This window comes from Cryptotermes secundus, unplaced genomic scaffold (assembly GCF_002891405.2).
Source record: "Cryptotermes secundus unplaced genomic scaffold, Csec_1.0 scaffold47, whole genome shotgun sequence".
Lineage (NCBI taxonomy): Eukaryota > Metazoa > Arthropoda > Insecta > Blattodea > Kalotermitidae > Cryptotermes > Cryptotermes secundus.
This window is the reverse complement of record NW_019721002.1, coordinates 1,296,900-1,309,284: the sequence shown is the minus strand read 5'-3', so window position 1 is coordinate 1,309,284 and position 12,385 is coordinate 1,296,900. Positions and strand designations below refer to the sequence as shown.

The following is a 12,385-nucleotide window of genomic DNA, read 5'->3' as shown; positions in this document are numbered from 1 at the left end:
CGAGGCACTTGCTCCTGTAAATCGATTCTCGGTTGTGCCCCGTGATTACGTTTACACAACGTCACAGACTGTTCCACAATAATCGGAACGCAAAACAAAGGGCGACTGCTAATTATGTAATCCGTCACCGATATTTCGAACGAGAATTCATTGTACCCTGAGATATGAAGTTTTCACAGCGGTAAATATTATTATTGTCTCTGGATTGTGCCGTCGTGTGATCAGATAAAGGGTTATTTGCTTTTCGGAGGAATATGCTACTCTGTTTTTCACGGGTATCCTGAAATGTTGACAACTTCCGACTACATGGCAGAGCGTCACATCTCAAAATGAAAGAAATGTTCAAATTTGACTCTATTTTTATGCCTCAGATGTATCTAAAACAACCGCCACTGTGGTCTGTTGGTCAGAGTTCCTGGCTACAGATACAGAAGTTCCGGGTTCGATTTCTGGCGCTACCAGATTTTCTGAGAAGTAGTTGGTCTGGAACGGGGTCCACTCAGCCTCGTGAGGATAAGTGAGGAGCTACTTGAATGGAAACGTAACGGCTCTGGTCTAGAAAACCGAAATTAACGGCCGTGGGGATCCGTTGCGCTGACCACGCGACACTCTCTATCCGCTAAAATTCGCACTAACTTCGCCGACAAGCGTCGGTCGCTCGGTTGGTATAGTTCGCTTTCGGACTCAAGCTACGGAGATTTTGTGTCTGAAATTTATATAAATGAAGCCCAGTCCCTACGTCGCTAGAAATATACTGCGATCCTATTGCAAAGAAGAAACGGTTAATGTTGTTTTTTGGAGATCACCTCTGTTTACTGTGAGAATCGAGCAAAATACTTACATGCATATTGTGTGTAAATATGAGTGGAGTTAGTTGGTACCTCTCTACCAAACTAGACGGTATCACGTCCCAAAAATGGTTATTTGCATATGTCTCCGTATGAGAACCTCGACCTACAGCCTCATTTCTATCTATCCCATTGTTAATAACTGATCATTGAGTTTTCGGGTTGTAGGTCATGACACGAAGCTCAGTAGCGGTGAGTTTGTTATTGAGTTATTTAGCTGAATAGGTTTATTAGCCTGAAACAGTTGAATGCTTATGAGTGATCGGGAAGGGACGTGGAAGGAAGCGACTATGGCTAATATGCAAGCAATCACACAGACTGGCACAGAAAAACGATTAAATATCTGAGGATACCGGTCACCGGGCTCAGATTCGAACCCTTGATATCTCGAATGATATCATGAGTACGAACTAACCAATAAACAGCGGTCACTAGTGACAGCACGTTAAATAATAACGTGATATAACTAAACAGAAACGTGCGCGCCGCATAACCGAAATGCAATTGTCTAAATTCCGTGTGGCTGAACTTGTTTCGGTAGCCGAAAGCTGACTCTCACAGAAGGTCGTGGGGACTCCCTGGACTAGCACTTCCCGGGTACGTGAACTGAAGAAATCGAGCCGATTTGGTTGACCACCTTGATCACCGGACCTCATACCTATATATGTTTTCTGTTGGGATTTGTGGAACACACACATCTATCGCAATAAAATTTATGGGACTTAAATTCAAGGAAGGTGGTTCCAGCGCTAAAATTTCCGTCTTGCATTCTGGAGATACTTGTTTCGAATCTTGGCTATGGCTGAAATCTTTACACGTGTTCCCTAGGCTTTCCAGGCAAATTCCGGGATGAATGTCTCAATGAAGCCATGATGAATCACTTACACATTCTTTGCCATTCATTATTCACTGTCATCCACATACTCGGGGTCACGACGCCTCAGAATGAGAACTACAAACCTACAAACAAAATTTGGTATTACCCCCGAAGTGTCTGGTCCCGTGTGGCTGGGAAATCCACAACAGATGAGTTGTGTAGGGCTCACAAGGGGATGGGACAGTATTTGTACCCCAGGAACTTGTGATCCGGTGCGAGGCATTTATGTAAACAAGTTGACTTTTGAAAGAGGTCATATACTTTTGAAATACCTTGTGTAATTACGAAATTCCTTTCGCTAACATCAATTTCTTTGCCTTCTTCTTCGACAGTGTAATCTCCACCCTCCACCCCATCCGTCCGGTTGTAAAATACTTCATCCCCTCCAATGTCGAGGGCATCAAGGGGTCTGTCAACTTCAGGAAAATCAATCCCAAGAGACGCGAAACGCCGAGGAGCGCTGCTGCTAATGGCTTCGCTTTTCGTGTTCTTCCCTCTCTGTTCCAGCGTAATAGCGGTCCGCATCGTGTTAGGGAGCCACCACTTCATATCCCGTCCGCATACCTACTGCCCTGACTCAGGCTCTTAATGATTTTTCTCCAATCAAAATTGGCCACAATCCGCTCCTTCAACGTCCTTTCCAAAGCATTAGTTTTCGTTAGCTTTTTGTAGTTTCTTGGGGTGGGGTCAGACTGAGTCCACTTGGTACGTCGACCACTAACTGGCCTATTGTACCAGCCCCGGATGTTAGATGGTGAGGAGTGTGGAGCAGTCGGTGGAATGAGAATTGGCAGGGGAAACCGAAGTACTCGGAAAACACCTGCCCCAGTGCCGCTTTGTGCATCACAAATCCCACATGACCAGACTCGAGATCGAACCCGGGCCGCCGCGGTGGGAAACCAGTGACTTACCGCTTGAGCTATGGCGCGGCCTCATTCTAAGGTAACTTAGAACGTTCTTGAAGCCAGGACTGACAGATGCAGCACCTGCGCCATTCAAGTTAACGTCGGAAACTTCACAAAAGTTTACATTTTTTTCGGCCCGAACAGGCATTCCTTATCACTTGAGTTCCTCTCGCGTTTGGAGACACAATTTCCATACTTCCTCGCTCCGATCGATATGAAGTATCGACATTTGTGAGCCAGCGAGCCCGGCATATTGTAAAAATTGCGATGCAATTTATTTCAGCTCCTGCGGGTGAGAGTCGCGATTTGAGGGAGTCGAGGGGGGGGACAAATCTGCATAACCCCTGTGATTCGTCTCCCTCTGCAGCAGCCACCCCATTACCTAATCCCTAAGCACAAAACATCCCTCAGATGGGGTAGAGATTTCTTGCGTTTACTGTGACTGGAAGTTTCTTCATTGTAACTCGTGGAGTGGGGTGAGACTGAGTCCACTTGGTACGTCGGCGAATGGCGGTCCTGCTGTACCAGCCCCGGGTGATAGATAAGTGTGGAACAGTCGCTGGACTAAGAATTGGCAGGGGAAACTGAAGTACTTGGAGAAAACTTGCCCCAGTGCCCATCTGTTCACTATGAATCCGACATGAACTGACCTAGGATCGAACCCGGGCCGCTGCGGTGGGAAACCGGCGACTAACCGCCTGAGTCGTGGCACAGCAGAGCTCGAGGGCCCGTTACTGGACTTCTTCTGACGTTTCGGAAGTATGTTCCTTCCATCTTCAGGGTAGGAAGATAGAAGTAGCAAGTTCTTTCGCCGCAGAAGATCCCGAAGGATGCGTCCATCTGGTGTGTGATATAGTGTAGTCTGGCAGAGAGGTAATCATGGTTTGGGGGAATCTACTCGCTCCATCTTCAGGATATGGACGTGGAAGTGGCAGATCCTTCCGATAAATTAGTATCCATTTAGCAGACTACTCGGTGCCACATTAGAAACAGTAATCTCAATAGTTCAGTTCAGTTTCCGCTAGGTCAGTTTTAAGAGCAACTTCCTTGCTCTAACGGATCTCTTCTCGAGTTATTTCAGTAACAGTTATATGCGTATATATACCGTGGCACATTTCTCAGGGCTAGAACTGAGGAGCCAGAGAAAAAGCCGTTGCTGAGGAACGGCTCTGAAACAACATTCGTTTCTAGAAAGTGGCTCGGTAAACATGTTCCCGCTGCAACGGATACGCATGCAACAATAGAGGTACTGTTGTAAACGGTGTCTTCTACTCGGTCCGTGCAAAGGGGTTATAAGGAAGGCAACAGGGCAACGGATTCATTTCTGTATGAGAGTCTGTGAGAAAAAGAGGCAGATGGAAGGAAGCAGTCTTTTATAGAGAACTTGAGCGCGTGAAGGTGAAGAATCTCCACTGTTAGAAGCCGTTGCCAGGAAACAACTGGTGAAGACACAACAGGCTGGAAAAGACTTAGCGGATGCTGTGGTGATTTGTGGAGATTAGCAATGGCTCTAATTGTTTGTAGTTCCGAATCGTGTGGGTAGATGGCCAGTAAATCCAATATCCAATCCGAACCCCGTCGAGAATTACCCCTTCAGGTGACAATATATGTAGTATTGTGTGTATTGATTTGCCCACTTGAGCGAGCACCTCTCTTTTCAGCAATCTTGATGTGGGCAGGTTCACAACAACTTACAGACCTCTAAACTTCTCATTATGCAACTGCTCTAAGCATTTCCCTTCCCAAGAAAGTGCTCACCCGTGTGTCTCCACCGGCTGTGAGTAATTTCGTTCTGCAGTCCAAACAAACGCACAGTAGCTAACTCGCTAGCGTTACAACCCACTGCTCTCCAAACACGCCCACTTTCTTAACTCTTTGAAGCCAGAAAGAGAGAGAGTGACAGGAGAGAAAGTGATGGAGTAGTAAGGGGAAGGGAAGGCAGAAAGCCTTTCCTACTTTGAAGGTTCCCAGGCAGTGCCCGCTTGACCTTCTGGTAGAGGTACGTATGAGAGATGGTAGAGCTGTAGGAAGGGAGGAAGGTAAAGGGTTAGGCTTTGTAAATATATATAAGAATTCAGTTCGTACCTCACAGGAAACACGTTACGTCTCCGCTACAAAGCCCAACCGGTTAATGCTGTTTAGGGAAACAGTCGCTGTTTATTGTGAGAACCATACGGAACACACAGATACAACCGGTTAATGCTGTTTCAGGAGACAGTCACTGTTTATTGTGAGAACCATACCGGAACACACAGATACGCTCTGTGGGCAGAATGCAGTATATATAAGAATTCAGTCCGTACCTCACAGGAAAAATTACATCACCGTTACAACGCCCAGCCGGTTAACTGTACTTAGCGAAATGATCGCCGTTTACTATGAGAATCGTTTCAAACACTCCGTGAACAAAATGTTGTGATGTTTAGTGATACAGTCGGTGGTACATATAGTAACCACGGAACTTTATATTGCCATTTATCACGCGGTTTCCACATAATTTCCCAAACACTTCTGAACCATAGCGAGCTGAGAATGTTTTGAAATTTCGCTTTCATCGTCAAATTTAATGCATCGCTTCTATGTTATCCATCGGGGGTGGGTAAAGGTGGTTGTCCGTTGAGTTAACATGCAAACAAACTAAATGCCCCTGGCAAGGTTTGAATATGGTTCACGATGCCAATGAAATGCACAGCTTTGGGCCAGTTGTGTCGCTTATTGCTCCTGACAAGATTAATCAACTGCCATGTGAAACAGTTCAGTGAATCCGCGATCCCGTTTAAGTGACAGACACGGCTAGTATAAACACGTGGGGCCCATCTGTGTGCCCCGCACCTCATAGTTTCCGCATGCAGCACTGGATGAACTGCACGGGATCTGGAAGGAAACTGTTGTGGCATAATCGAGACATTGTCCTAGCATATAAGATTTCGAGGTTTCCACGGCGGTAACTATGAAGAACGCCGTCTTCTGNTTGCAGCTACTTGCTCACGCTGGTTCCTCGTTTGCGAATTTTTTACCCTGAAGATGGAGGAGATATATTCCTCCGAAACGTCGGTTTACACAATATCTACACGGCGCCACATCCCAGAAGATGGCATTCTTCGTTATCCTACAATTTGCTTTGAAGAATTGAGTCGAGATTCGAATCCGGCACCAACCAAATAAAAGTCAATGCGATGCACTCTTGCTGCAGCAAGTGAAACCAGTTCATATAAATTGGGATCGGAGAGGCCAAGGCGCTTGACGCTTATAGGGGTAATTGCTTTTATGTACTAAATGATGAACGGTCGTATTATTCTCACAAAGAAATACTGTGATTAGTACGCGCAGAATATCTAAATGTATAAAATTCATTTTAAATTTACAAAAATAATGTCATATTTACCATGAAATATACTAGAGACAAATTACAGCTTCCATCTGGTGTCCAACAGGAAAACTACTACTTAGTCATGTGGTGACATTTCGCTGTCGTTTCACGGCAAAACTGCAAAGCAACTGACAGGCCTCTGGCAGCCGTTAAACTATGCAGATGGATCACTAACATGTGCGATAATTTGTCAAGTGTCGTTGCCTATGGATACAGACGGTTAAATCTATCCTTTCACTTTGATAACAAAGAAAGGCAAACGCTACAAGCAATGATTTGTTTCCTACTCAACGTTAAGTTCGTTAAGAGAGCGTGGCTTGGTACACAGCGTCATGAGGTTGCACCCAGAACGGAGAAGAAATGTGGCTACCCAAAGCCATGGCTCCTCCAGTGCAAGTTAGACCGGAAGTCCACGCTCTTATAATCAGTAGTCATAGGTGGGCACAGTGTTACGTGAACTGCCGCAACAGGCATTGTCAGAGCTACATGATCTGCTTTGTGCAGAACATATGTAACGCTCTAAGCAACATATACATACTACAGTCTCGCCGGGATCTCATGATCCCTGGCCCTGTCTGCATGTGACATATCGAGAGGTGGAATTCTGAGTCGGAAATTAGTGCGGTCACCAGCTCTAACAGCCGGAGGCGTTGTCGTACAAACGCGCAGACGCCAATAAGTATGGCTAATACGTGAATGCTGAGGGCGCTGAGCTTTGTTACGAGGAACCATCAAATGCCGGCTGGACTGTAGATAGCACTATGTCTCAGGGAGCACGTGATCTCTCTGACAAGCCCCCTGATGTGTTGCGGGGTGCGGTAAATGTGCTGAGTGCATTATATCTTTCAGTATTTACAAACTTAGCAGCATGACGAGCTTGCAGGGGCTGTTATCTAATTAACTAATCGCAAACACTCACAAGATCATTAGGCTCTAATGAGATTACTATATTGTGATAGGCCCATTGCCAGTTCTGTCCCGCCCGCCTCTAGAGAAACAGTCGCTGGGCACTTCGCTAGCCCAGTTCATGAGTTCAAAACGGGAAGTCTCGGCCGTCACATTGATTGTTTTTTTAATGTCCGCCACATAATTGAAGTGACGAATTGGGATAAATGTTTCAACGACCATTCCAATGTCATGTCTGATCAGATATTTCGAAAATTTCTGGCAGAAACTCAATAAAAATATTTTGCTGCCCCGTTTCTTAAAGGGGGAGTCAGGTTTTGCATTTCAAAATCGGGTAAAATGTTCCCTGCAAGCTCCTCTCGGCTTTATCAGCATGCAGAATAAATCGAGACTTCGGATATTATACAGAGTGTCACTAAATCCCCAGTAAATTCCTAAGGTGAAAGTTTACGTACCGAACAATACACAGTGTGACAACACGTGTTTTAGCACATTGGGAAAGACAATTGCATTTATCGAACATCACAGAGACTGTCGCCAGAGACCCAACAAATGGAAAGACGAAGGTTCCACGCATTTCATTAAAACACTCTTAACTCGCAAAAATGTAAGAAACTGTGCATATAATTTATATCGGTGTGACTAGCTGTCTTCTATAAACTGAATAAAATACAGGGTGATTCTAAATTATTGTCAGGGTTTCCGTGGCTTATAATTTTCAAATCAGAAAAAAAACTGCTTATGTAATATGAAAGTGTAACTAAAACCGTTTTATTACTTATAGAATCAATACAGCATAATGTCAAACAACTTCAACATGTGCGCCTTTCATTGCATATAAACAGTTTTATTTTGTTGTTTCTGGTTTGAAAATTACAAGCCACAGAATCCTCGACAGTAATTTAGAATCACCCTCTATGCATTTCACATTTCATTATATGCAGTAGGCCTAACCCACGCAAACGAGAGAAACACGATGTAAAGAAGTTCATACTCAAATTTCACATATTTTAAGTTATTTTTTAAATTGTATAATTGCTACAATTTTTAACATTATTATGAAAATGAGTACAACAGTTTATGAAATTGCAAACTGTATTGAACTGTTTGAAAATAACGGAACATTATTAACTATTGACAGTAAAGACATTTCGTATCCGATGACAGATCAAAAGCACTAGCAGTTAAACAGCTGAATACTCGTCAATTATTCAGGGAACACCCTGTATCATACAGCTTTCCATTCGCTAATGCGTAAGAACCTTTGCGACATCCGGTATATCGGTATTTCAGGGCTGAGGAAAGGTGTGGCAAAGTTTCGAATCTTTGGAGGTACAGTGGGTTTGAGTCCCTGTTCCAGTGCACACCGGACCTGGATGTCCCTCACCTGTTCCGTTGATCCCTGACGGGCGGATCCTGGCGTCATAACGACCCGGTCCCAGGATCTGATCCAGGACCTGTTTCTCCTTCTCCCTGAAGTTCACCTTCCCCTGGTTACACCTGCAACACACAGCACCTGTTATCGCCAGCTTAACCCTCCTCACATTGGCATGTACTTGCTCTGATACAGAAACAAAAAGAACTTTAAAAAGTACTACCGTCTGAGTTGATACGACATGTAGTATGGTAGAGATCTACCGACGTTTCGGAGGAAAATATTACACCCATCTTCAATGTAGAAGAATAAGCCAAGCAAGTAAACACCAAACTGCATGCTGTTTAATAGGTTACTTGCTTAGCGCACGCTTCGACATTAAATATTGAGGCGGTAAGTTCCTCCGAAACGTCGGTAAATTTCTATACGATGAAGCTTGTTATTAAAGAAATCCGTTTAAATTTCAATGGGTTTTATGATACGGCCTTACGGGTTGTAATGTCCTGTATTTCGGAGACAGCCAGACGTTTCAGAATTACCACATCGAAGAGTAAGTCAAACATGAAACAAGCAAAAGCAGACATCAAGCTGATTTCTTCTTTGGCTTACTCTTCGCCATCAGGATTGCAGAAATAGGTTCTTCTGAAACGTCGGGCTCTCTTCGAACTACACAGCGTAGTCACTGGAGTGCGCACATCAAAATGGTTTATGGTTGCGTCTGTGGTATGCTACTAGTAAAATAAACAATATGCACAACAAATATTTTCGAAACGTCGCTATACGACGGATAAAGAAGTGAGCTTAACGTAATTCAGAGGTTTGGCATGATGCAGATCAAAGTTAACAAGGAAAGGAGATTAAGGTACTAAAGGAAACAAGGAAATGAGGTACGGAAGAAGTGTAAGAAAAGATGTCTATAGNTTACACTTGGTTGTCGACTTACGACCGGCCGCACTTACGACCACAAAAAAAAAGATAAATAAATTAATAATAAATTTTTAAAAATAAATTATAAAGACGATAAAAAGATTAGAAAGGTTACAAAATACTGTTAATAAATATATGGTCGACATACGACCTGTCAGTCAGAACGGATGTCAGTCGTAAGTCGAAGACCATTTATTTATGGGTTACTTAAGGGCGCCGTCAGTAGCTCAGATTACAGTAGGACTGAGGTTATGAGAGAGCAGGGGCCTAAGGGGAGTGTCCGTGCCTGGGGACTGGGGCTTCATAACTTGTCCTCCTTGCCAGATGTCATTAGAACGCCCAAGCTACAGGAAACAGAGGTGCATGTTATATCTTGGTAGGAAATCGTGAAGGAAAGAGACCAATAGGAGAACCTAGACGTAGATACCGAGGGTAATATTAAAGTGCATCTCAGAGAAATATGACGGGGAGGGTGGACTGGATTTATGTGGTTCAGGGTACACTGTAATGGCGGGCTGCTTTGAAAACGGTAATGAACCTTCGGGTTCCATAAAATGACGGAAATTTATTGAATAACTGAGCAACTATTTGTTTCTCAAGTACGGCTAGGCTGATTGGTGTTAGTTAGTTATTAGGTAGGATGATTAGTGAAGAACGAATTGGAAAAGAAGCGGTCGTGGCCTAATTTAATGTATTGTCGCGGTATTTGCCTGGGGGAACTGAAGAACATTACGATAAACCTCGGTGAAGACAGTCGGTAACACAGCTCACGCTCGAAAGTGTTACCGACTGAGCCAACTTGCTCGGCGTCATGATGTGGGCAGGGGAAATTCGATTACACATTCCAGCGGGTGGGGCAGTTGACCGTGGGTTCAGAACCAGTCATGCCACTCCCCACTGGACCTCGGCCCGACAATCCCAGCACCTCAGTTCATGAAATATTTAACTAGCCGACGCGGCGTCGCATCAATATTTCCTGATTTCCGGCGCCGTCGCTTGTTCCGCAACCCCCCGCAGGAATAATCGCGGGTCCGCCACGCTCTTTATCGCCACAGAGGGTTCACAGGTCGGTGGTAACTCGGTATACCACCTGTGGAAAGAGAAACCCCTCTCGCCGTGGACAGTTTTGTGTACAGCCTGTCTGACCCATATCCCGCGTTTCCTAATTTCCTTTAAAGAACCGATTTTCTGGGTTGTAACGTCATGTAGTTCGGTCAAAGCCTCGTATCGCCTCCATCTTCAGGGTCGAAAATTAAGTCAAGCAAGATATAAACAGTAGAAGGCAGCTTGCAGATTGGGACGATATGTTTCTCCTGAAACGTCTGACTTTTAGAGACGTTCGAACCCATATAAAACCCCTACCTTTCGTAGTCAGTTCAGTTATAACCTGGAGTTGAACGAAAATTTAAATTTTTTTCATATGGGTGTGAAACTTGGTCCTTCGCTCGGAACGAAGGACAAAGATTAAGGTTACCGAAAATAAATCCTCGGAGACAAAGCAAAATGGAACTAACAGAAATATGGAGTTGTCATGTTGGTATCCTCGTAGAACCAAAATTTAATTTATTACATGTCACCAAAGCCTTCATAAATCACCGGACGGCGGTGCATTTGGCCTGCAGCACTTGAGAGACATGTTACACATTCGTGGCGACAAGTAGGGCCTATGGCACAAATGCTTGGCTGTAAGTTGCACGTCTGAAGGGCGTCTCCCCTGGAGGGTAGCGATGGACCAGGATGCTGTGAGGTACAGAGTTCTCGACGAATATTACTGTCTTGTAGAATTCGACGCCGTATGGTCTAGTAGATAGTGATCAATGTTTCGGAGGGAACTACTGCCTCCAACTTCAGGGTAGACAATTACTACTGTGCTGTCTATTGGTAATAAACATAAAAAAACTCCGTGACCTGTAGTCCGGAAGCGAACTATACAGACCGAACACCGCCGCTTGTCGGCGAAATTTAGTGCCAACTTTAGAGGATAGAGTGTGTCACGTGGTCAGCGCAACCAATCCCCACGGCCGTTCATTTCGGTTTTCTAGACCGGGTCTATTGGTAATATTTAATTAAAAACAGCTAATTTGTAGACGAAAGGAAGTAGTCGTGGCTCATTTTAATTAACGTTCGTGAACTTGGCTGTACAGATATAGGAAAATTAGGAACACCCTCGGTGTCCTTAGCAGGTAATGTCCTAGCTGAGGTTCGAACTGGAGATTTCGCGAAGAGAAAGCTCGTTCAGAGCTCTCCTGACTTTTACATGAGTGTTGTTAACGTCTACCGGGATGAGACGCCGTGTGATGTGGTAGATAAATAGCAAAGTTTCGCAGGAATCCTGAACACAGCCTGAAGATGGAGACAGCAGTTTCCTACGAAACCTTGTAACCGATATACTAAACTTCACGGCGTCACAACCCAGATGATTTTAATTTGAATTTCAAAAGGAATTTATCCCTGTACTTTAATTGCCTGTGCACAAAACCACGAAGACGTATGGGGAATTAAGGTACAGATCCTCGTAATTCACGTTCCGACCTCTTTACCCCCTTGGAAAGAGGCCCGGTACCCCTTGGATGAGATACAGGGCGAGACAAACAGCCGGTCTGGACAACATGCTGACTGAACTAGGCCGGTTCTCGTTACTTTTTGACTATTCGTGTTCTAGTGGTCAGCGTTCCTGGCTATAGATCCAGAGGTCCGGGTTCGATTTCCGGCGCTACCAGATTTTTTCTGAGAAGTAGTGGGTCTGTAACGGGGTCCACTCAGCCTCGTGATGATAATTGAGGAGCTATTTCAAGGAAAGAGCGGCTCCGGTCTAGAAAACCTAAATTAACGGCCGTGGGGATTCGTTGCTCTGTCCACGCGACACCCTCTATCCGCAAAAGTTGGCACTAAATTTCGCCGACAAGCGGCGGTCGCTCGGTCGGTATAGTTCTCTTGCGGACTAAAATCACGGAGTTTGTTTTTGTTTTCTGTTGGAACCTATTGTTGCGGCATGTTCGGAAGTACTGCGATAAGGCGCGGGATGGCAGCAGCGACGCACGGACACCGCTCCGAGCGCCTCCCTGTGGTGCAGAGAAGTCTAAGGAGAAGGGGAAATCGCTCGCGAATCGAGAGATCAGTGTCACTGTGCTGTTTGGAAGACTGCAATAAATAAACAAAACACAATCATTGTCTTGA

General features: G+C 44.8%; 1 protein-coding gene across 4 annotated transcripts in view; it reads right to left on the bottom strand.

Annotated features, from left to right (window-relative positions):
* Positions 1–12,385, bottom strand: part of LOC111874136 (glutamate-gated chloride channel) — a 96,203-nt gene that overhangs the window by 39,991 nt on the left and 43,827 nt on the right. For 3 of the 4 annotated variants that reach the window (XM_023869384.2, XM_023869376.2, XM_023869367.2), the window contains exon 3: positions 8,294–8,406. In XM_023869384.2, coding sequence (XP_023725152.1) covers positions 8,294–8,406 — 113 coding nt within the window. Of the gene's footprint in view, positions 1–8,293; positions 8,407–12,385 lie in introns of those variants that run through there. The other variant, XM_023869393.1, reaches the window with a different exon arrangement.